This window comes from Copadichromis virginalis, linkage group LG20 (genome assembly GCF_057382275.1).
Source record: "Copadichromis virginalis isolate Kocher_CV1m ecotype Utaka linkage group LG20, C_Virginalis_male_GT1.1, whole genome shotgun sequence".
Lineage (NCBI taxonomy): Eukaryota > Metazoa > Chordata > Actinopteri > Cichliformes > Cichlidae > Copadichromis > Copadichromis virginalis.
The window spans coordinates 4093450-4118545 of NC_140637.1; the positions used below are offsets into that span (position 1 = coordinate 4093450).

The window sequence follows — 25096 nt, forward strand, 5'->3', positions numbered from 1 at the left end:
TGAAGTCTCTGACAATTTTCTCAGACTCCTCCTGTAAGTTTTCAGAGGTTGATGGCTGACTTTGAGCTTCTGTAAGCCCAGCTTCAGTGATTGGTTCAGGCTCAGGGCTGTTTTCTGGGGGTGGGCCCTGCTCTAGTACACTCACGCAGGAGACTGTTTCATTTTTGGGAGGACAATCTGGACGTGACTCTGGTTCAGACAGTCTGTCATTTTCTTTTTGCTCTGTTGGAGTCAGTGCTCTTAAAATCACATCCTGGATGTCTCCCACGGCACCAGAAATCTTGTCACTTTGAACAGTTTGATCCAAAGCATCATTCTCTAACCACAGAAGAGTGTTTTGCAAAAACTTTTGCACTGAGTCTTCTACAGTCACATAGAGGACCTCGGGCGAAAAGGGTAACTCATCTGTTGGCTCTGCAGACCTAGAGATGACAGAGTCTGAAAGACATTTTCCTGATAGCATCACAGGGAGTACATATCTTTCAGTTGACTGGAGATGGTCATACACTTTATCTGTCAACTCCCTGGAAAACATCTCAATTTCCTTTATCTTTTCCAGGGGGTTCCAGATACGGTTCAAATGTTCTGGCCCGTTTAATTTATTAAACATTTGTTCAAGAACAGGTTTGATGGTGTTATAATCAACTGGGGAAGAACTCTTAAACATGCTATCCATCACTGGTGTGTTTACATAGCTACAAAAAGAACTGTAGCTGTCCATACAATCTGCTCTCTGATCATCAAGAGACTTGACCGGTTCGTGGAGACAGATGAAGAACCTTTTGTTTTTCTTCACCAGGTGTTTTATCTCTCTGATCATTTTGTAAAACTGCTTTTTGGCAAAAGCGCAGAAGTGGTCTTTGTGCAGCTTTTGGTCATTGCTTTTTCTGGATGGGATGCATGACGTGAAAAAGTTTTTCACCTTTTGGATATTTAACTGCACATTAAAAGCAGATTCGCGTGAGTCACATTTCTCACTAGATGTGACATCTTCACCATCAAAAGACTGCAGATTATCAATTATTGTGATTACAATGTCAGCTGCAGCTATTTGTGCTGGCGTGCTGGGACGCTGGAGACTTTCAGCTGTCTCAGCATCTGTGCACTTCTCTATCTCTGTGTCATCTTCGGCATTCGAATACTTCAGAGTGTCAAGTATTGCACTGACAACATCAGCCACGATCACTTCACCTGTGGTGCTGGAACGACTTTCCGCCATCTCTCCAGTTTCACTTTCTTTTATCTCTACAGGCGTCATGTCATTTTCATCCTTATTGTCCTCTGTGATTCCTGTGTCTGTGCTCCATTTGGTGAGAGCGCTGCTCACCTCCTCAACAACCATTGCCTTCTCAGAGATCTTTGATTCAGTACTCTCTGAATTAGACGGGCTAGGGGAACTAGCTGCGCCGCCCTTTGACATGCACTGGCTGCTTAGCTTAGCTGCACATTTTTCCAAACACGAGGCTGCGTGAGAGACCATGCGTCGAAGATTTTTTGTGGTTGTCATTTTTCCACTGACATAAACGGCAGGATCTGACCGTAAATCCGGGTTGTTCAAGAGTAGAGTCACAGCTGAGTCGACCTTTTCTGAGATCTCCAATTCAATCAGTTTTGTCAGCTTCTTACTGGACTGACAGTTTTCATGGGGGATGTTAAGAGCGATGCCAATGCTGGTTGAAAGAGAGTCTCCCAGCGACGGAGCTATTTTTGCCACAGGTATGCTGATACCTGTTTGGGACAATTCGTCTGTCATTAACTCCTGAAGTGTGGGAAGTGCAGATTTCAGGATGCCGCTAGAAACTATCTGAATGATTTCGATTATCATATCAGCCAGTAATGCTTGGAGATCAGAGTCCCAGATTCCCTGTTCAATCATTCCCCATTGTACCTGGGAGAACTGATCGAAACACTTGGTTATAGCTGGTAAAATATGCTCGGGAATAATGGGGATAGAGCCTGTAGTCTGAAATTCAGCCATTGTGGACGTTTCTGTTTCAGTAAAATTATTTGAAGGACTTTGAAAATCTAAGATTCTAGAGTGCGAAGATCGCGGTCTGTACATCTCATTTACTTAACGCTAAGTAGATTGTGAGTCCTGGCGGGTTCTATATATAGGCTCAGTTGACTGTAACGTCACGGGCACGTCAAAGCGTTCGCTTACGTCACAGTCAGGCGATCAAAGCGTTCGCTACCTCACGTCACACGCATGCGCACTGTCTGTGTTTTGAACTCCCACGCACAGGCTTCCCGACTTAAACCGCTAATAAATTCTTACATACACATCGTGTTGGTGTAAAATACAGTATCTGGAAGCGAAAGGACATTTAGCCTCGTTATTTACTCTCTTAAAATGCACAACACCCATATATAAAGTAACCGCGTGCGGCATTTTAAGAGAGTAAATATTGACTCAAGCAAGATTTAAAAAGCATTACAAGTTGATCATGACCCTAATTCAGAAAGCATTAATTTTTTCCTGCAAAAGAACACAACCTCCAGGCTTTTTCAGCATTGTCAGTTTGTGCAAAGAATCATTTTCCACTACATGTACAACAGGTGAAAAACAAATTAAAATAAACACATTAAACCTCCCAAGTGTTTTTTGTTTAATTGCTATTATTTTTCATTTCCTAAAGATTAATTGAAAGGTCCATGGAGTTTGGAGGGTGAGGACCCAGGAAACCGCAACAAGGAGGAGAGGGACAGAAAATGGCAAGTCGCAAAGGAGGCCTTGGAGACCATGATGAAAATGTCCACCTCACTCAGGCTTTTTGCTTTAGACTTTCTATTCTGGACCAATCTATGTGCAGAAATGTGCCTAAAACCCTGAAAACTGTTAAACTTACCACAGATATTCACTTAGTGTCTATAATAACAACATTTAATAGTTTCATGAATTGTGTTCATCTCATACCCAAACCACCTTTATCAAATTCTACTCTAAATTCTGCTCTAATACAATACCAGTACTCATGACCAGAGTGCACAAATGCAACATTGTTTTTTCATACTTGACAACACAATAAAACACAAGAAAAATCAGAATATGTTTGAGATTAGGATTTTTATTTGATGGTAAATCAATTTTCTTAAAATTTCATTTTGTTTTACTTTGATGCTATAATGGATGATTTTAAAATTCAGTTAAATCTAAGATTATATAGCATCGCAGCAAAACAAGAGTCTCCTCAAGGTGCTTTATAATGTAAGGTGAAAACCCTACAGTATTAGCAGGAAAATACCCAACAATCAAAAGATCCCCTTTGAGCAAGCACTAGGCGACAGTGGGGAGAAAAAACTCCCTTTTAACAGGAAGAAACCTCCAGCAGAACCAGGCTCAAGAGGGGGCGGCCATCTGCTGCGACCGGTTGGGGGTGATGGAGAGACAATATAGGGAGACAAGATGAAATATACTTCTGTTGGCCAATTACATTGTTTTTGAATAAATTATTAAATGCTTCGAGATCTTTAAAGAAGCATTGTAGTGTGTGTGTGTGTGTGTGTGTGTGTGGGTGGGGGGTGGGGGGGGGGGGGGGGTGCAGCTGGTCTTTTAGTCATCGCTGCTGCCCCTACAGCAGCTCCTAAACGGCTTCATTAAAGCTTTTCCCACTGCTCGAAAGAACCTTGTAATTTTAGACTTCAGTGGGGGATTGAGTACAACCTCAATAATCATGTCCAGGAGATCCAGAAAAAGTTCATCAAAAGTGTAATCATCTGGTGTAAGAGCCGAATGTACAAACTGATCTGCAGAGTCAAGCTCCTTTATAAGGGCCTTACTCATTTTCTTTAGCATCTGCCGTTTGTTATTTTTAAGAGCACTCAGATATCCTGGGATTCTGACCTTATCTAGAAGCAGATCTGTAAGACGGCTGGTGATCGCTTCGTAATTTTCTATATTCAGACAGTTTGTGTCGAAAAGACATTTCTCCAGGAGCTCATCTAACAGACAGTTACTGAAGTCTCTGACAATTTTCTCAGACTCCTCCTGTAAGTTTTCAGAGGTTGATGGCTGACTTTGAGCTTCTGTAAGCCCAGCTTCAGTGATTGGTTCAGGCTCAGGGCTGTTTTCTGGGGGTGGGCCCTGCTCTAGTACACTCACGCAGGAGACTGTTTCATTTTTGGGAGGACAATCTGGACGTGACTCTGGTTCAGACAGTCTGTCATTTTCTTTTTGCTCTGTTGGAGTCAGTGCTCTTAAAATCACATCCTGGATGTCTCCCACGGCACCAGAAATCTTGTCACTTTGAACAGTTTGATCCAAAGCAACCTCAATAATCATGTCCAGGAGATCCAGAAAAAGTTCATCAAAAGTGTAATCATCTGGTGTAAGAGCCGAATGTACAAACTGATCTGCAGAGTCAAGCTCCTTTATAAGGGCCTTACTCATTTTCTTTAGCATCTGCCGTTTGTTATTTTTAAGAGCACTCAGATATCCTGGGATTCTGACCTTATCTAGAAGCAGATCTGTAAGACGGCTGGTGATCGCTTCGTAATTTTCTATATTCAGACAGTTTGTGTCGAAAAGACATTTCTCCAGGAGCTCATCTAACAGACAGTTACTGAAGTCTCTGACAATTTTCTCAGACTCCTCCTGTAAGTTTTCAGAGGTTGATGGCTGACTTTGAGCTTCTGTAAGCCCAGCTTCAGTGATTGGTTCAGGCTCAGGGCTGTTTTCTGGGGGTGGGCCCTGCTCTAGTACACTCACGCAGGAGACTGTTTCATTTTTGGGAGGACAATCTGGACGTGACTCTGGTTCAGACAGTCTGTCATTTTCTTTTTGCTCTGTTGGAGTCAGTGCTCTTAAAATCACATCCTGGATGTCTCCCACGGCACCAGAAATCTTGTCACTTTGAACAGTTTGATCCAAAGCATCATTCTCTAACCACAGAAGAGTGTTTTGCAAAAACTTTTGCACTGAGTCTTCTACAGTCACATAGAGGACCTCGGGCGAAAAGGGTAACTCATCTGTTGGCTCTGCAGACCTAGAGATGACAGAGTCTGAAAGACATTTTCCTGATAGCATCACAGGGAGTACATATCTTTCAGTTGACTGGAGATGGTCATACACTTTATCTGTCAACTCCCTGGAAAACATCTCAATTTCCTTTATCTTTTCCAGGGGGTTCCAGATACGGTTCAAATGTTCTGGCCCGTTTAATTTATTAAACATTTGTTCAAGAACAGGTTTGATGGTGTTATAATCAACTGGGGAAGAACTCTTAAACATGCTATCCATCACTGGTGTGTTTACATAGCTACAAAAAGAACTGTAGCTGTCCATACAATCTGCTCTCTGATCATCAAGAGACTTGACCGGTTCGTGGAGACAGATGAAGAACCTTTTGTTTTTCTTCACCAGGTGTTTTATCTCTCTGATCATTTTGTAAAACTGCTTTTTGGCAAAAGCGCAGAAGTGGTCTTTGTGCAGCTTTTGGTCATTGCTTTTTCTGGATGGGATGCATGACGTGAAAAAGTTTTTCACCTTTTGGATATTTAACTGCACATTAAAAGCAGATTCGCGTGAGTCACATTTCTCACTAGATGTGACATCTTCACCATCAAAAGACTGCAGATTATCAATTATTGTGATTACAATGTCAGCTGCAGCTATTTGTGCTGGCGTGCTGGGACGCTGGAGACTTTCAGCTGTCTCAGCATCTGTGCACTTCTCTATCTCTGTGTCATCTTCGGCATTCGAATACTTCAGAGTGTCAAGTATTGCACTGACAACATCAGCCACGATCACTTCACCTGTGGTGCTGGAACGACTTTCCGCCATCTCTCCAGTTTCACTTTCTTTTATCTCTACAGGCGTCATGTCATTTTCATCCTTATTGTCCTCTGTGATTCCTGTGTCTGTGCTCCATTTGGTGAGAGCGCTGCTCACCTCCTCAACAACCATTGCCTTCTCAGAGATCTTTGATTCAGTACTCTCTGAATTAGACGGGCTAGGGGAACTAGCTGCGCCGCCCTTTGACATGCACTGGCTGCTTAGCTTAGCTGCACATTTTTCCAAACACGAGGCTGCGTGAGAGACCATGCGTCGAAGGTTTTTTGTGGTTGTCATTTTTCCACTGACATAAACGGCAGGATCTGACCGTAAATCCGGGTTGTTCAAGAGTAGAGTCACAGCTGAGTCGACCTTTTCTGAGATCTCCAATTCAATCAGTTTTGTCAGCTTCTTACTGGACTGACAGTTTTCATGGGGGATGTTAAGAGCGATGCCAATGCTGGTTGAAAGAGAGTCTCCCAGCGACGGAGCTATTTTTGCCACAGGTATGCTGATACCTGTTTGGGACAATTCGTCTGTCATTAACTCCTGAAGTGTGGGAAGTGCAGATTTCAGGATGCCGCTAGAAACTATCTGAATGATTTCGATTATCATATCAGCCAGTAATGCTTGGAGATCAGAGTCCCAGATTCCCTGTTCAATCATTCCCCATTGTACCTGGGAGAACTGATCGAAACACTTGGTTATAGCTGGTAAAATATGCTCGGGAATAATGGGGATAGAGCCTGTAGTCTGAAATTCAGCCATTGTGGACGTTTCTGTTTCAGTAAAATTATTTGAAGGACTTTGAAAATCTAAGATTCTAGAGTGCGAAGATCGCGGTCTGTACATCTCATTTACTTAACGCTAAGTAGATTGTGAGTCCTGGCGGGTTCTATATATAGGCTCAGTTGACTGTAACGTCACGGGCACGTCAAAGCGTTCGCTTACGTCACAGTCAGGCGATCAAAGCGTTCGCTACTTCACGTCACACGCATGCGCACTGTCTGTGTTTTGAACTCCCACGCACAGGCTTCCCGACTTAAACCGCTAATAAATTCTTACATACACATCGTGTTGGTGTAAAATACAGTATCTGGAAGCGAAAGGACATTTAGCCTCGTTATTTACTCTCTTAAAATGCACAACACCCATATATAAAGTAACCGCATGCGTGCGTGACGTGAAGTAGCGAACGCTTTGATCGCCTGACTGTGACGTAAGCGAACGCTTTGACGTGCCCGTGACGTTACAGTCAACTGAGCCTATATATAGAACCCGCCAGGACTCACAATCTACTTAGCGTTAAGTAAATGAGATGTACAGACCGCGATCTTCGCACTCTAGAATCTTAGATTTTCAAAGTCCTTCAAATAATTTTACTGAAACAGAAACGTCCACAATGGCTGAATTTCAGACTACAGGCTCTATCCCCATTATTCCCGAGCATATTTTACCAGCTATAACCAAGTGTTTCGATCAGTTCTCCCAGGTACAATGGGGAATGATTGAACAGGGAATCTGGGACTCTGATCTCCAAGCATTACTGGCTGATATGATAATCGAAATCATTCAGATAGTTTCTAGCGGCATCCTGAAATCTGCACTTCCCACACTTCAGGAGTTAATGACAGACGAATTGTCCCAAACAGGTATCAGCATACCTGTGGCAAAAATAGCTCCGTCGCTGGGAGACTCTCTTTCAACCAGCATTGGCATCGCTCTTAACATCCCCCATGAAAACTGTCAGTCCAGTAAGAAGCTGACAAAACTGATTGAATTGGAGATCTCAGAAAAGGTCGACTCAGCTGTGACTCTACTCTTGAACAACCCGGATTTACGGTCAGATCCTGCCGTTTATGTCAGTGGAAAAATGACAACCACAAAAAACCTTCGACGCATGGTCTCTCACGCAGCCTCGTGTTTGGAAAAATGTGCAGCTAAGCTAAGCAGCCAGTGCATGTCAAAGGGCGGCGCAGCTAGTTCCCCTAGCCCGTCTAATTCAGAGAGTACTGAATCAAAGATCTCTGAGAAGGCAATGGTTGTTGAGGAGGTGAGCAGCGCTCTCACCAAATGGAGCACAGACACAGGAATCACAGAGGACAATAAGGATGAAAATGACATGACGCCTGTAGAGATAAAAGAAAGTGAAACTGGAGAGATGGCGGAAAGTCGTTCCAGCACCACAGGTGAAGTGATCGTGGCTGATGTTGTCAGTGCAATACTTGACACTCTGAAGTATTCGAATGCCGAAGATGACACAGAGATAGAGAAGTGCACAGATGCTGAGACAGCTGAAAGTCTCCAGCGTCCCAGCACGCCAGCACAAATAGCTGCAGCTGACATTGTAATCACAATAATTGATAATCTGCAGTCTTTTGATGGTGAAGATGTCACATCTAGTGAGAAATGTGACTCACGCGAATCTGCTTTTAATGTGCAGTTAAATATCCAAAAGGTGAAAAACTTTTTCACGTCATGCATCCCATCCAGAAAAAGCAATGACCAAAAGCTGCACAAAGACCACTTCTGCGCTTTTGCCAAAAAGCAGTTTTACAAAATGATCAGAGAGATAAAACACCTGGTGAAGAAAAACAAAAGGTTCTTCATCTGTCTCCACGAACCGGTCAAGTCTCTTGATGATCAGAGAGCAGATTGTATGGACAGCTACAGTTCTTTTTGTAGCTATGTAAACACACCAGTGATGGATAGCATGTTTAAGAGTTCTTCCCCAGTTGATTATAACACCATCAAACCTGTTCTTGAACAAATGTTTAATAAATTAAACGGGCCAGAACATTTGAACCGTATCTGGAACCCCCTGGAAAAGATAAAGGAAATTGAGATGTTTTCCAGGGAGTTGACAGATAAAGTGTATGACCATCTCCAGTCAACTGAAAGATATGTACTCCCTGTGATGCTATCAGGAAAATGTCTTTCAGACTCTGTCATCTCTAGGTCTGCAGAGCCAACAGATGAGTTACCCTTTTCGCCCGAGGTCCTCTATGTGACTGTAGAAGACTCAGTGCAAAAGTTTTTGCAAAACACTCTTCTGTGGTTAGAGAATGATGCTTTGGATCAAACTGTTCAAAGTGACAAGATTTCTGGTGCCGTGGGAGACATCCAGGATGTGATTTTAAGAGCACTGACTCCAACAGAGCAAAAAGAAAATGACAGACTGTCTGAACCAGAGTCACGTCCAGATTGTCCTCCCAAAAATGAAACAGTCTCCTGCGTGAGTGTACTAGAGCAGGGCCCACCCCCAGAAAACAGCCCTGAGCCTGAACCAATCACTGAAGCTGGGCTTACAGAAGCTCAAAGTCAGCCATCAACCTCTGAAAACTTACAGGAGGAGTCTGAGAAAATTGTCAGAGACTTCAGTAACTGTCTGTTAGATGAGCTCCTGGAGAAATGTCTTTTCGACACAAACTGTCTGAATATAGAAAATTACGAAGCGATCACCAGCCGTCTTACAGATCTGCTTCTAGATAAGGTCAGAATCCCAGGATATCTGAGTGCTCTTAAAAATAACAAACGGCAGATGCTAAAGAAAATGAGTAAGGCCCTTATAAAGGAGCTTGACTCTGCAGATCAGTTTGTACATTCGGCTCTTACACCAGATGATTACACTTTTGATGAACTTTTTCTGGATCTCCTGGACATGATTATTGAGGTTGCTTTGGATCAAACTGTTCAAAGTGACAAGATTTCTGGTGCCGTGGGAGACATCCAGGATGTGATTTTAAGAGCACTGACTCCAACAGAGCAAAAAGAAAATGACAGACTGTCTGAACCAGAGTCACGTCCAGATTGTCCTCCCAAAAATGAAACAGTCTCCTGCGTGAGTGTACTAGAGCAGGGCCCACCCCCAGAAAACAGCCCTGAGCCTGAACCAATCACTGAAGCTGGGCTTACAGAAGCTCAAAGTCAGCCATCAACCTCTGAAAACTTACAGGAGGAGTCTGAGAAAATTGTCAGAGACTTCAGTAACTGTCTGTTAGATGAGCTCCTGGAGAAATGTCTTTTCGACACAAACTATCTGAATATAGAAAATTACGAAGCGATCACCAGGCGTCTTACAGATCTGCTTCTAGATAAGGTCAGAATCCCAGGATATCTGAGTGCTCTTAAAAATAACAAACGGCGGATGCTAAAGAAAATGAGTAAGGCCCTTATAAAGGAGCTTGACTCTGCAGATCAGTTTGTACATTCGGCTCTTACACCAGATGATTACACTTTTGATGAACTTTTTCTGGATCTCCTGGACATGATTATTGAGGTTGTACTCAATCCCCCACTGAAGTCTAAAATTACAAGGTTCTTTCGAGCAGTGGGAAAAGCTTTAATGAAGCCGTTTAGGAGCTGCTGTAGGGGCAGCAGCGATGACTAAAAGACCAGCTGCACCCCCCCCCCCACCCACACACACACACACACACTACAATGCTTCTTTAAAGATCTCGAAGCATTTAATAATTTATTCAAAAACAATGTAATTGGCCAACAGAAGTATATTTCATCTTGTCTCCCTATATTGTCTCTCCATCACCCCCAACCGGTCGCAGCAGATGGCCGCCCCCTCTTGAGCCTGGTTCTGCTGGAGGTTTCTTCCTGTTAAAAGGGAGTTTTTTCTCCCCACTGTCGCCTAGTGCTTGCTCAAAGGGGATCTTTTGATTGTTGGGTATTTTCCTGCTAATACTGTAGGGTTTTCACCTTACATTATAAAGCACCTTGAGGAGACTCTTGTTTTGCTGCGATGCTATATAATCTTAGATTTAACTGAATTTTAAAATCATCCATTATAGCATCAAAGTAAAACAAAATGAAATTTTAAGAAAATTGATTTACCATCAAATAAAAATCCTAATCTCAAACATATTCTGATTTTTCTTGTGTTTTATTGTGTTGTCAAGTATGAAAAAACAATGTTGCATTTGTGCACTCTGGTCATGAGTACTGGTATTGTATTAGAGCAGAATTTAGAGTAGAATTTGATAAAGGTGGTTTGGGTATGAGATGAACACAATTCATGAAACTATTAAATGTTGTTATTATAGACACTAAGTGAATATCTGTGGTAAGTTTAACAGTTTTCAGGGTTTTAGGCACATTTCTGCACATAGATTGGTCCAGAATGGAAAGTCTAAAGCAAAAAGCCTGAGTGAGGTGGACATTTTCATCATGGTCTCCAAGGCCTCCTTTGCGACTTGCCATTTTCTGTCCCTCTCCTCCTTGTTGCGGTTTCCTGGGTCCTCACCCTCCAAACTCCATGGACCTTTCAATTAATCTTTAGGAAATGAAAAATAATAGCAATTAAACAAAAAACACTTGGGAGGTTTAATGTGTTTATTTTAATTTGTTTTTCACCTGTTGTACATGTAGTGGAAAATGATTCTTTGCACAAACTGACAATGCTGAAAAAGCCTGGAGGTTGTGTTCTTTTGCAGGAAAAAATTAATGCTTTCTGAATTAGGGTCATGATCAACTTGTAATGCTTTTTAAATCTTGCTTGAGTCAATACCTACTAGACTGCAGCACTCTAAACCTTCATTTGTGTAATTTAAAGTACCACACAGGTTGACACACTGAATCAAAACATTGATTTGAGGAGAAATGTACAGCTTTCACACACATACAATTCCACCTGACATAACTCTCACGTTATTTAATTTTTTTTAAATCGCCTTTTAAAGTATTAACCTAAAACAACAAAAGGAACGGGAGGCAAATGTATATGCAATGAAGTGTCAATTCCATGTGCACGTAGCAGAAATACAGCTGGCCTGTAAACCTGGACCTGCATTTTAGCTGAGCCATATGTTCCAGTAACAGTTGAGGTCTTTCTTGAATGCAAGGTACATTTGGGGTGGTATGCACGCACAAATTAACTGATCCGCTGTACAAAAACCACTAAAAGATCCCGCCACATATCATTTTGGGGTGCAATAAGACACCACATGCACGTCTTTGTACCAGATCTCTTGATTCTACAAATGCTATGTGATCTGCTCTGTGATCTTTGAGAGTGACATCATAATGAAATGGCTGCAACCCTGCTTCTTAAACAAACTGACATAATGTGCTTTAAGTGACACAAATAGTAATACTGGGAAAATGTTGGTAGCTGTGATCATATGCTTGTCCATACCTGCTGTGAAAACATCCATTCTACACTCATCATAATGTGAGTACGCAGGGGGCTTCTTTCGTTCTAAATTGTTTAGTTAGTAGGGAAGTTACGTCTGTGTCAAGGCCTTTGTCGTTCTTCAGAATGTCATTTAACCAAGTACAACCGAAGCCCCCTTTCTCTTAAACAACGTTACTCCCTCGTTATGTCATTCAAGCTTTTGAAAACACATTACAGAATTCCAGGCAGTGTTTTATGTGATCTGGGTCTGAGGTGATTCCGAGGAGAATGCAAGCACATTATGGAGCCACTAAAAATGTTAAAATTATCAGCATTTTGTGAGCATGTGACATCTTCGCAAAACAATCGTAGAGTGGATGGGTTGTTTCATAAACACACACACACACACACACACACACACACACACACACACACACACACACACACACACACTGGACCTCATACTCATACGGGTATTCTGCAATTGATACATGATTAACGTTCACATACTCACTGATATATCACAGCAGGGCTGTTGTAGAGTGAATGACCAGCAGATGTCAGTATTTCCAAATGAGCTGTTGAATGGGGCTTTGTGTGATCTGTGTTTTGGCGAAGCAATTGGCCGGACAGATTCGACATATTCACAGGGTTTTATCACAGCATCACTAGTACTGTAGTTAGTGTAATGACACCCGATTACAGAAAAAGCAATGTGAATGAATGTGAAACACATAGTCACATCAGACTACAGCAAAACAAATGCAAAAACAAAACAAAACAAAAGATCACGTGAATGTTTCCACGACGAAAAGAAGAAAAGCTTGTTCAGTGATCACTCGAGAGATCCGGGAGTGCTTTACTACTATTGTTTAGTTCATAACAGATTTGGTAAATCAAACTTTGTTTCATTTTTTCTCTCTAGGAGTTTATTCATCTCATATACCTGTTTTTAAGAAACTCTCATGTAGCTTTGGGTTTATGTCCAGGCTCAGTGGGTTTTATAAAAGATCCTTTTCTTGTATTTAAAGTGATTTCATGTTTGTATGCCAGCTTTACTCACAGGAGTGTTCCAAGATTAATTTATTAAACCAACAAATTGTGCAAAAAATTGTATAAATAGTTTTGTGTATTAGAATGAATACAAATCATACTGATACAATGCTTAAAACATTTATTAGACCAGCAGTCATTAATAACAGGAAAGCACAAATATTGTTTTTAAATCTGGCAAAAACTTGTTAAAAACTAAAAGTCAAAGCCATGGAACTGAATTCATCTTTTTATACCCATATTTTGGCCTGCACACCGGACCAGTCTGAGAATTCAGAAATTAATCAGACATAACATTCAATCATTAAAAAAATTTTTTCCAAAGCAAAATAAATAACTTCCTTAATATTTTTTCCTTTTTTTGTCAAATAGTAAATGTGAAAATTTGTACATTGTATGAGGAGCTTATGGATGCCAGTAGATGAAATAGATACTGTACACTTTTTTTTGCTGTGAATAAAATCTTGATAGAGTTTCTACCAAATCTGAAAATGTCCACAGTGTGTCAGAGAATAGAACTGAACTGAGATGTTTTGTTTAAAGTAAAAGAAGGAAAAGCATCATCCTCTTTCCTTGTAAACGTGCAGCTCAAGACCAAATAAGGCTGCAGCATTGTCCCCTGTAGTGATAGCACTAATCTAATGCATTTGAAAAAGAATCATAATATGACAAGATTTAGCATCTCTTTTTTCTAATTCATAAAGAGGTTAATGGTTGTGTGTCTCTGTCATGGTTAATCTATACCATAAATGAACTGCTCTGAAATTCATTTGTAACTGCACCAAGACCACTGTCTCAAAAAGCCCCTTTTACATTAGTAATTAATCAGATCGACTCGCCACAGTTTGCCACAGTTTTCAGGGTTTTCCATTATGTCACAGTACCTGGTACTTGGTACTAAATGGTGCCTGCTTGGCCGGGCTTCGAAGAGATCTGAGCAGGTACTAAAATGTGATGAAGTCAGACTGCATGCCACCAACTGATATGTGTATATATATATATATGTATATGTATGTGTATATACACATACATATGTATATATAGCTTGGGAGTCATTTGCAGTGACTCCCAAGCTAGGCTAGTGGCTCCAGCAGATCCTGGGAACAACATCAGAGATCTCTGTCCAGAAGAGCGCAGTCCTAGGAACAGCTAAGATCCCCTCAAGCTCCCAGGCCTCTGGTAAAGGACCCGAGCTTGAAGGATTGACCGCCCGCAGGGGCGAGCGGGGAATAATATATGTATATATATACTTCAGTTAACAGAAGTTGCATCCGATGTGGTTTCCTTCTTGGAGTTACTGTTGCTTTCTTTTCACCTTGAAGCAGTCTGGCCTTCTTCCTCTGACCTTTGATATCAGCAACACATTTTCTTCTGAAGAACCTCCGTTTACTGGATATTTTCTCTTACAGATGACTGTGTGGGAAATGCCAGTGGATCAGTGCTTTCTGAAATACTGAAACCAAAACCAACAACCACGCCACATTCAAAGTAAATGCTTGGTTTAAACTTAAGCAAGTATCCTTAAATTTTGACTGTACCATCCAAATGTCTCAGCAGAAATATGTTTTCTCAATACTCTGTTTTCCAGCTTTGGTAAATATTTGTTTTAATGTGCAATATTTTTGGCTCATGTGCAATTAATTTGGTCCCAGTCTGTTTCAATGTTTCCTACACATACACCATGTATATAGTTCCACTCACATATGTATACATATACACTGTTTTTTATTTTATTATATTTATTTATTTAATTATTTATTTATTTATTTATTTTCCGCCTTTGTTGTATATTGGTTTCTCTTCTTCTTACTTTACCTTTGTGGTCCAGCTACCCAAGAAAATGCACAATGAGAATAAAAAGCTCTAAGTAAGTCTAATGACCTCACAAAGTCACTGGCAGGCATAGTTGTAGTTTATGACAGTATAACTTGTTAATGGAAATCACAGTATATGGTAAAATCTTTTAATAGTATTGGAGGCTGAATCACTCACACACACACACACACACACACACACACACACACACACACACACACACACACACACACACACACACACACACACACACACACACGATGTAATAAACACAAATGTTGCATCAGAAGTGAACTAGTTCGGTTAATCTCCTTGTGTCTTTGTCTGTGCAGTAAAATAAAATAAAGCTACCAGCATATGTTTCATGTAGTTGGTTTTATTTTATTATTGTAACCATATAAAAAAGCAATAGTACATTTTGTGTTTTGCAAGATTTTAGTCATGCAACTTAATGAGCTGCTAAAGCGATCACATTCTTGTGTAAATGCAAAACTATGAGACAAATGTTCGCTGTTGGATATGAGGTGAAAGCATTTTCATATTTCTTTTCCAGTGATATTGACTCTCCATTGTCCATTTCCATTTGTGTCCATTTCCAATATGCAGACACATAACACAGTCCAAAAAAGAATCAGCCACAGAACTGTTGTGCCACAGACGTGTCCAGCAACAGTTCCCAAAGCCTCGTGAGGAGCACGTCTTTGACAACTTCCTCTTCTTTCCTCTTTAGGAGGAGCCTTCAATCCTGCAGCAAGAATTCAAAACTAAAACTGTCCCAAAGTGCTGAGAATTAGCGAGCATCACAATGAAGATGAAGTTTTCCATTGTTTTTATTCTTTTAATAGGTATGAAAAAAAAGGCTATTCCACTTTTTCCAGTATTTGAGAAGTTGTATTGACAGCTGTTTGTTTTCCAGATATCTGTCATCTAAAAGGCCAGGAGAGGATTAAAGAGTTCGAGCACATTTTCCTGAGACTCTCCTTTCCTTCATTTTACAACAGTTACAACAAGGCTTGCTGTAAACTGTATCCGGGAGGCTGCTACAGGCTGATGGACAGTTCAGGATATACCTGTGAACTTTTGAAAGGAAGAGTGACCAAAATAGAAAATGATGGCTGGATTGAATTTAGAATAGCAAATGTGCAATTTGTAGATGGAGGCTTTTACAGGTGTGTCGTGCTGGGAGCCCCAAATCACATCTACAGGGACTATTATGTAGAAGTGTCTGGTGAGTATTCTTATAAAACTTTTGACAGGATGCTCTAAATGCATTTCATGCAACAGTTGTTACTGTCATTGTTTATTAGCTGTATTTAAGCATGATTTTTATTTGACTTTGTTATATCTGAAATTTGCAGAAGTTTCAGATCACTTCAGCCATTCACAGCCTCCAATCACAGGGACCACCAAAGCCCCCGGCACATCCACAGCACTCCCAGAGTCCACTAGACCTGCTTTAGCAGAGGACCACGGTGACAGCAACAGGTGGTCACTCTGCACATTGCTCGTTTTTGTTGTTGCTCACTGGTCAAATTGTTCCTGTGTCTGAAACATGAATAGTTTTTTCATTTTTGTGCTCTGCTCCTCTTCAGAGTCTCCTGGAGTTTTAGTTTGCCGCTGGCTGTCATTGTGGCAATTACAGTGATGATGTTCATCAGTTCAGTGATTGGTGTTGTTTGCTGCAGAGTCAGGAGAAAATCCAAACTGCTAGGTAAGCAGTTCCCTGAAAACTGCTGTCGCAGAGCTCAGACTGTCTGCCAAAGTTTATGATAAAATATATTCTTTTTTTTCCTCTTATAGAATGGGTAAATGATGTGAAGTTCTGTTGTTTTTCTTTGTAGACAAATATGGACAAACTCACCGTGACTCACTGAACCAAGAAGCTTCGGTACGTGCTAAACAGGGAACAAGCAGTCGCTGTGACTCACTATCATGTTAAATTGGAGACATGTTTATACTTTAAACTTCCTCTAAAATACTGTCTCTTGGCAAAATGTGTCTCTACTAGGAAACGAGCAGCGTAGTTTACACAATGGTGGACTTCAGGGCTCTGCAGAAGCCCGAAGAAGTGTATGCAAATGTGAGGATGCACAACGCACCAACAGGAGCTGCCGACGAAGAGCATGCTGGGATGGTGGAATACTCCATACTGGCAATCCAACCGTGAATTTGAGTTACAGATTTTAATGTCTGATCCACTTTAATTCTTTTGTCAGTGTTTTGTTGGAAAGTTTTTATGTATATGTCAGTTAACTGCTTAAATACTAAAAGATGTTTAATGATCAAGCAGAGACTGATCACTTCTACTTTGTTTTGATTATTTTGTATCCCAAACCTTGAATGGACTGTAAAATCTGAAATCTGATGATGTTTATAATAATGAGCTATTAATGGAGAAATGTTGACAGCATAAGAAATGAAATTAAAACAGTTAACTCTGTCTCTGCAGTAAATGTGTGCTTTGTCTGTGTTTGAGACTTCCCCATTCTCATGTTCACAGGTTGAGATAGCAGCAGAGTTGTGAAATCATGTCATCAGGTTATCATCTGTTCTATCAATGTTTGTCCTTATCAGCTTCTTCGATGTCAGTGGCAACCTGCCCTTTTTTCTTCTGAGAGCAGTTGGGTCATTTTTTTCTTAGCCTGTTGTCCTTACCATAAAAAAGTGAAAACTTTCAGATCCTTTGTAAAAGGTCGAGTGTATAAAAGAACACACTGGACTGATTCTTGTTCCTGTGACATTTCAGCACAACACAGAAACACTTTATTCTACTGATGTGCGATAATAGTAGATAGCCATGCAAGTCCAGTCGACACAGATACACACACACAGAGAAATGCTATGCGTTGCTATAATCTGTTTAATGTAAAGGCAGCTACAACATGTTCACATGCACGTTTTCCACAAACTCCTGTTTGCATAAACTCTCCCATTCCATTAAAATACATGCTTGGAGTATTTATGAGATTACTGATGTCATTAAGCTGACTTGGCCAGACCAATGTTCTGGGACTGGGCATTAAAGACGGCATAGTATTCCCGGATGAAAACATCTCCCAAGATCCAGAGCTGCATGGTGCCACCCTGACCAAAGCCAGTCATACAACCAGAGGAGCTCTGTGGACAGGGGAGAAAGAAAAGATATATTTCTTCAAATCTTCATTATTGTATTGTATTATTTGGTGCTGTGGTTGGCAGGATGGTCTTACTGACCTGAGAAACATAGGCAGATGCAGGGACTGTGAAGGCGTTTCCATTGAGAGTGAAGGTGACATCGGGCATGCTCGGGATGTTCTGGCAGTTCACTATAGCCTGTCAGCAGAACAAAGTCAGAGGCCATGAGGCAGAAGAAAATCTGTTTATTGGTATTTTACAGTTTTCCAACTGAAGCAGCTATCCGAATCCCACTTAATTATTTTTATTTCAAAGTTCTGACGTCAGGGTCTTAAATGTCTGTTTACTCTGGGTTCAGAAAAAGGGGAAAATTTGTGTCACGATGGTATGACTCACATCTCCTGACTGGTCGGTTGAGGCTCCAACCCAGCTATTCAGATTGTTGATGTCAGTGGTTGGACCAACAATCTGGGAGGTGCCAGTGTCGATGATGGCCTGGCACCCGCCAGAGCAGGCTACAGTCTGCCCGTTGATGGTAACACTGTGAAGTGGAAAGTTGAATTACAGTCAAGCCAAGAAGTTTTATAACCTTGTGATTTTTTGTGTCTGATATGAAGCTGTAAGCAAAGATGTTGGCTATGAAGAAAACAGCTTTTGGATGACTTATTGGCACCTGTCCATGTTGATCTGCCAGTAGGTGGCAGAAGACAGGGGGATCCAGGTGATTGTTCCAGTGTAGTGGGTGCTGTCAGTACCACCAAAGACCACCTCGCTGCCCTGTTCACTATTGCTAAGATATTACACACACACACACACACACACACACACACACACACACACAGAGAGAGAGAGAGAGAGAGAATCATATCATAAATTCACAAAATATACTCAAAAAGAAAAACCCAATAAAGATTTTCCAGCCAACTGAATTCCATTTCATTTCAGTACCCGCTCAGGTAGACTGAGAAAATGGGCTCTGACACCAGCCCCTGAGTGATCATGTTGTTAAAAACTGGTACAACATTGTCAGAGGCGATGCTCTGGAAGGCCAGTCCTAAGATCCCATCAGCCTGCATGTAAGTCATGAAAGAAGCCTCTGTCTCACTCAATCCAAACACCTGCTTGGCCACAGAGATGCCGCCCACCTGGACATGCAAAACAGCTGTCACTCACAGTTCAGCAAACCACAAAGAGATGCCCATCTGAAGTCTAAATAGACTAAGTTTTTTGTTCCACGGGTTTTGGTTACCTCAACAGTGTCGCTGCCCAGTAACCCAGTCATGCTGCCAGTCCCGTACTGGATGGACAGAGACTGGTCACCCCACTGGAAGGTGGATGACTGTGATGGGTTGAATTGATTGTGGTTCTCTGCAGAGGAATGCATTTTTAAGTTTTGCAATTTTATACAACTTGGATGTCTAGCATTTCAGTGATGGCAATGAGTGTTGTTCTGCTGGTAAAGTTACAACTAGAACAAGCTAGAAAGAATGTGCTACCAAAGTAAACCAATTCATTATGTGGAGAATCAGAGTTGCAAGTGCAAATACTGCAGAAATCTCAAGTCACTGTGATAATCAAACTGTGCTGCTCTGTTATTATTGCTAAATGACTTCTACTAATGCTCGAAGGATTCCAGTGTTGCTAGCGGTCAAGTTCATCTAGGCTTGTATATTGATTTCGCCTCACGAGTTAAGAGCATATTTTCTGCTGGAAAAAAGTTACATTATGGATAAAATTCATGAATGAAAAAGAGCCTAAAATGAAAAAGGGATATTTTTGAACAGTATCTAATAACAGAAGTACACATTTCTGTATGTTCCAACCATACTGGCCAGGTTGTACCATGTTGTCTGAGCTTCGGCAGTCATCATAGTGGCACTCACCACAGGCTGAACTGTTGCAATACACTGAAGGGACCCACAAGTTGGAGGAGCCAGTGTCAAAAATGACAGAGAAGGACTGAGGAGGGGTTCCAATGGAGATCGTACCATAGTAGGACAACTAGAGGGACAGATAAAGAAGGAACAAGTACACAGATGCAGATTTAAAAAGACAATTTTGAAAAAGTAAAGCAAGGTATGTTTTCAACGACATGAACAAAATCTAAAGCTTTTTACTAATCTGGGCTTACGTCAGCGTCATTGGTCATGGACTCGGTGCCACTGCTGTAGAACTTGGCTGCTGGGTTGTATGGGTGACTCTTCCTGTACTCCTCCCACAACCCTTTCTCTTTGAGGGTTTGCCTGGCAGATTTTCCCTTAATCAGGGGCATCCTACATGTAGCAATGTGAGCAGAAAGTCATGCAATGAGCAAGGCAGGCCTGAACTTTACAGCTGGAGAAATGTCTGTGCGATATTCAGGTGAGCAGGAGGACCTTTAGATCTCCTCATAGGAACACGGAGAGTTTCACAATTTTTTATGTATTTAATGTCAAATACATAAAACAAATAAAGAAACAACCAATCAAGTCAGACTTACTTATGGAGACATTCAGCGAAAGCCACGAGGGCAGCCAAAACGACCAGCCACTTCATCATGTTGCTGTCTCTACAGGTAGACTCAGATGAGTGAACGTCCAGTTGCTGAGGCCAGCCCTTATATACAACTAATCAAGGTTGTTTTTCCGAAATGCCCTTTCCTATAAGCTGATATGAAAGATGGTGATAAGAAGCATATGATTTAGAAAACAGACTCTTATCTGGGGACAAATATCCCATTAAGCTTGTGAACACTGAAAGTGTTCAGGAAGATTGTAAAAAAAATGTTTTGTATGAACTTAAAAGTTGCAACTCTAAAAGTCAAACTTGTATTTACAGGGTATCTACTGAAAATGACAACTAACTTCCAAAGGATTGACTTTATTATTCGTCACATCATTTAAATACACTGTAAGTGCTAAACAGGTACACCAATGTGTTGGTGTGCAGTTCAGGAGATATGATGTCCAGACCTTCTACTTAATACCAGTATGCAAACTTTCCTCAAGGTTTCCAAAGATGTGAGCTTGAATTACTTGGAAAGGTTTATCTGATAACAATAAAACAAAGGTAGGACAAGCAAAGATGTAATCATGTGAAAGTGTGAGCCGTAAATTACAGAAACTTGTTTCCACCACTGTATTTATTTGCTTATTTTGCCATCCATAAGTCAAAATTTCTCATTATTATCTCAAAGTTTTGACTTAATAAACTGAAATTAGGGTTAGGTTTAAGATTTAGACAAACACTTTTTCTCAATTTTCATAAGTTCACTGAAAAACAATAGCTGTTTTTCTGTACTACGCTGCAGTAACATTTAACAAATTGGTAGCATAAAGTATTCACACCCAATAGAAGTAGCAATTATAGTACTCCAATCAAAACATACTCAATTACAGTTAGCAAAATGTAATCCTACATTAAACAAATGATGTAAGTGGCTAGTCTTTGAATTTATTCTGGTTTATTATTATTTGCTGTGCATTTATGTATAAGTGGTGTTTTATGCTGTAGCTAAGGCTGCAGCTCTTTATATACTGTAACGGTGAGCTGTATTTGATGAGCATTCTAAATGTTTTCTATGTGGTAACTCGACCTAAAAAGTAAGTAGTTACTGCAGATGTCAAATAAATATAAGTACAAAGGACAATATTTTACACAGATGCAGTGGAGTATAAATATAAAGACCAAGTAGAGTAAGTAAAGGACAGCACAAGTACCTCACAGCTGCAGGGTAATACTCCCAGTTCATAACATCTCTGGTGATCTATACTACTTTTTCCCTTAATGTTTTCCTGTTATTAATTTTTTATTAGTTAAAGCTTTTGAAGTCCACGTGTCAGGTCATGATTTCACACTGGACACGGTACATTTCAATTTAAGACAGAAGAAACAAAGAACTACTAACGATTTAACATGAGGGAATTTCACCTTGACTCACGTATGCACTAATCAAATATATTATACAAGGTCAGTTTGCGTGTGAAAGTATTTGCACTAAGATTCTGTTTATGACCGTTATCACACCGTGATTAAAACCAGTTGACATTTCCATTCCATACTGAACATAATGTTTTATGCAACAATATTAACTGAGCCCTCTATAAAACACAACTTTATGTATATGTTTATTGACAGTAATACTCGAACACGTCTCATGATAAATTAATATAAAATGAGCATGAAAGAAACAGCAGATGTGCTAAAGGTTCACAAATAACTCTCGGGGTAACATTTGGCTTGTTAAATTAAAGCTGTCTCATGTTTATTGTAGATCTTGTTGGTTACACTTCCCTGTTTCTTTTTATGTGCTTGTTGTGTGCATCAGTAGAACCTATACATTTTAGTGCATAGAGTACACAAATGAAGAATAAAGTCACTGAAGAAGATTTTGATCCGCAGGCCGTTCAGATTTCCACTCTGTTTGCTGTTGTGCTTGCATCATTCTGGGTGTTCTCTCGTCCGTTAAAAGTCCATGTTTTTGAAGTCCTCAGTACACCTGTACTTGCTGTCAGCATACCTGGTGCACACCAAGTGGGGGAGACAGGGGCAGGTGTGATGTTGCCTTTTCCCTGGATAGGGTACCTGGAAGCGTGAAAAAGGGGAAAGGGAATGTAGCTTTGGGGTAATCTGACAGCTTAAATCCTTTATGAGCTGACAACTGGAACTGCAGGCCCTAAAGCTTCTCTTAATCAGTCTGAGTTTCAGAGATGGATGTGGTGTTAGTAGAAGTAATCGTCGCCTGTTCCAGATAATCAAAGAGATATATGGCTCAGATCTGCTGAGTAGAATCAATACCCCCTGCACTTATCAGCAGCTTTTCTAAGGCTTCAGCCAGCTTGACAGCAATCAGAATTTCTTAAAACAGGAAAGAAGGATAAACGTGTGTGTGTGCCTATGTGCGCGTATGTGTGTGTAACACTGGAAGATTATTATAACTGACATCACATTTATCCCCACCTTGTGGCTAAAGGGGTGGCACTCATCCCCTTCCACACCTCTTGGGACACACATCCTCAGACCCCTCAGCCATAGACTGACAGCACAGCAAAGGCCAAAACCACACTGCACATCTCTCTCACAAGCCTGCAGGAAAGATAGAAGGACAAGGTGGCAGAGGTCTAGACAAAAAGTAATAAAATCAATTCTATTGTTGCCAGTAAATCAGTTTCATCTTCATATATGGTAATAGATATAGAGTTTATCTTTTCATATATATAACTTTTACTTATTGTAATAGAGATACCCTCCCATGTTTGGCGAGTGAAATCCATTTGATTTATTCCCTGTCCTCTCCCTAACCCATTTACAAATGAATAGCATTCAGGGGGCTGAGATAATTTCCTCTGATTTTTCCAGTTAACTTCAAGCGGGGGAGGATATGATCTGTCATTAGTCATTTGTAATGAAATTTAACAATATTATCCAGAGAAGTGATGTGTTCAGTTTTCATCCACACACAAAAATGTAAGTTAAAATAATTTAAAATAAAACTAAAAATTTATATATATATATATATATATATATATATATATATATATATATATATATATATATATATATATATATATATATATATATATATGTGTGTGTGTATATATATATATATATATATATATATATACATATAAAAGGATTTTGTGATGATGAAAATATAATGATAGAAACAGACATTTTAAATATTTTTCTTGATTTTTTAAAAAAAATTTTGAATATACTAGTGCCCCATTCCACTTGGAATGGGGCACTGAACTGAAGCAACAGTTACAGTTATGATAGACACAATGTAAAATGCACTTTCAATATGACAACACACAGATTGATGAGTTGATTAAAATATTGCTTTAGTCTGATAAATCAAAAACCTTAACATTGAGTTGCTCCATTAGAAATTTCCATCTTACCCCTGTGATAACAGCTCCTCTGCACCAGCTCCCAACAGACAACAGGAGGAAGGACAGCAGCACCTCCCTGAAACCCATGACAGCAACAAGAGAACTAGACTCTCTCAGCACCCCCAGCACCACACAACAACTGTGAACTGTCTCTGTGGCACGTCAAGCTGGTTCCCCGACTCTTCAGCCACTCCTCAACGTTTACTCAACTCCTTAGAGAAGGCAGCCTCCCTTTCTCCTTCTCTTTATCCACCTGTGACCCCCCCACCCAACACTCTCCCCTCCCTCTCTTCTTTCCTCCCTCCTCATGCCAGAAAAATCCCCCTTACACCCCTTCTGCCTGTCCACTCAGAAGCTCTGTCATCTCACCTATCCAGATGATGGCTTACGAAGACTCACTTTAGGGTTCGACTACATCGTCTCTGGACCGGAGCTGTAAGAGTTTCCACCAAGCTAGCAAAAACAAAAGAACCAATTCAGGAGTTGACAAACTAAAATAAATCTGACATGTCTGTGGAAGAAAGGGCACAAGTCCTGAGCTATTTGTCAATCAGAAGTGATCAAGACAAAACAAATAAAAATCAAAGCCATCTAATGAGTTTACTGACATTACCACATTACTGACTTGTGGGTTGGTCTTCTGGTAAAACAGAAACAAGAACGCAATATTTCTTATTTATCACATTACTGTATGGCAGGGGTAGGCAACCTTTCTGATGACGAGTGCCATTTAAAATTTCCTCAGAAGTCAGTGTGCCATATGATTGCATTAGCAATAAATTTAATAACGCTCTACATGAACAGTTACGCACTATATAGAACCACTTTATAGAATTATATTTGTTCGCAGATGTTGGCAGCTATCAGTGAATAGTTATCAGCTATTTTGAAACAAAAAAAGACTTTTTATCCATGACAGCAAATGAACTGTACAACAGAAAATGCAAATGCTATTTATGGTCTCCTCACAACAATGATAAGAACAATAAACTGGGCCAATATGGCATGTCTGTTAATACAGGGAAAATGTGATCTCTGGTCTCCCACTCAGAGACACAGGTCTCCGAGTGTCCAGCATTCAGACGGCTGCCTGAGGACTCATGTGAGAGAAAATCCGCTCACACAGATATGTAGAGTCAAATACTGTCAATAAGGCCTCTGCAATGTTCTGAAGACAGTTAAACTTGTCAGGTAGTGATGTCCAGCAGGTGAAAATGCAGCTCCATGAACTCGCACAGCTGTGGATTCCAGCTGCTTCGATGTTGCATTAACTGGCATTAACTCAGCCAGTTAATGTGAGACAAATCCAGCTGCTCATTAAAGATTTCTGGTTTGATCAGAAAAAAA

General features: G+C 40.5%; 3 protein-coding genes across 3 annotated transcripts; 1 reads left to right on the forward strand and 2 right to left on the reverse strand.

Annotated features, from left to right (window-relative positions):
- Positions 1 to 15166: 15166 nt before the first annotated feature.
- Positions 15167 to 17138, forward strand: LOC146684064 (uncharacterized). Its single transcript, XM_085444425.1, has 6 exons — positions 15167 to 15607; positions 15679 to 15990; positions 16121 to 16247; positions 16355 to 16473; positions 16604 to 16650; positions 16771 to 17138. The coding sequence occupies exons 1-6, from the start codon at positions 15568 to 15570 to the stop codon at positions 16927 to 16929; spliced, it is 804 nt and encodes a 267-aa protein (XP_085300551.1). The 5' UTR covers positions 15167 to 15567; the 3' UTR covers positions 16930 to 17138.
- A 466-nt stretch (positions 17139 to 17604) lies between these two features.
- On the reverse strand, positions 17605 to 20426 carry LOC146684065 (pepsin A-like). The gene is made up of 9 exons (XM_085443770.1): positions 20356 to 20426; positions 20008 to 20149; positions 19760 to 19877; positions 19126 to 19244; positions 18825 to 19021; positions 18550 to 18666; positions 18273 to 18417; positions 17976 to 18074; positions 17605 to 17879 (listed from the first exon to the last, which is right to left on the reverse strand). Exons 1-9 carry the CDS (start codon positions 20412 to 20414, stop codon positions 17742 to 17744), a joined length of 1134 nt encoding a protein of 377 aa, XP_085299896.1. The 5' UTR covers positions 20415 to 20426; the 3' UTR covers positions 17605 to 17741.
- Positions 20427 to 22120: 1694 nt separating this feature from the next.
- Positions 22121 to 23948, reverse strand: prok1 (prokineticin 1). The gene is made up of 3 exons (XM_085443932.1): positions 23759 to 23948; positions 22815 to 22940; positions 22121 to 22439 (listed from the first exon to the last, which is right to left on the reverse strand). The coding sequence occupies exons 1-3, from the start codon at positions 23834 to 23836 to the stop codon at positions 22320 to 22322; spliced, it is 324 nt and encodes a 107-aa protein (XP_085300058.1). The 5' UTR covers positions 23837 to 23948; the 3' UTR covers positions 22121 to 22319.
- Between the last annotated feature and the right edge of the window lie 1148 nt (positions 23949 to 25096).

Bases quoted from the DNA above. Each gene is read 5' to 3' on its own strand.
- LOC146684065 (XM_085443770.1), bottom strand. From the start codon at position 20,414: ATGATGAAGTGGCTGGTCGTTTTGGCTGCCCTCGTGGCTTTCGCTGAA. The intron at 19,245-19,759 runs GTGAGTGCCACT...ATTCCTCTGCAG, and splicing joins TTGCAACAGTTCAGCCTGTG to AGAACCACAATCAATTCAAC. The intron at 18,418-18,549 runs GTGCCAATAAGT...TCCACTTCACAG, and splicing joins TGGCAGATCAACATGGACAG to TGTTACCATCAACGGGCAGA.
- prok1 (XM_085443932.1), bottom strand. From the start codon at position 23,836: ATGGGTTTCAGGGAGGTGCTGCTGTCCTTCCTCCTGTTGTCTGTTGGG. The intron at 22,941-23,758 runs GTAAGATGGAAA...TCTTTCCTGCAG, and splicing joins GAGGAGCTGTTATCACAGGG to GCTTGTGAGAGAGATGTGCA. The intron at 22,440-22,814 runs GTGGGGATAAAT...TCACGCTTCCAG, and splicing joins GCCACCCCTTTAGCCACAAG to GTACCCTATCCAGGGAAAAG.
- LOC146684064 (XM_085444425.1), top strand. From the start codon at position 15,568: ATGAAGATGAAGTTTTCCATTGTTTTTATTCTTTTAATAG. The intron at 16,248-16,354 runs GTGGTCACTCTG...GCTCCTCTTCAG, and splicing joins GACCACGGTGACAGCAACAG to AGTCTCCTGGAGTTTTAGTT. The intron at 16,474-16,603 runs GTAAGCAGTTCC...TTTTCTTTGTAG, and splicing joins GAGAAAATCCAAACTGCTAG to ACAAATATGGACAAACTCAC.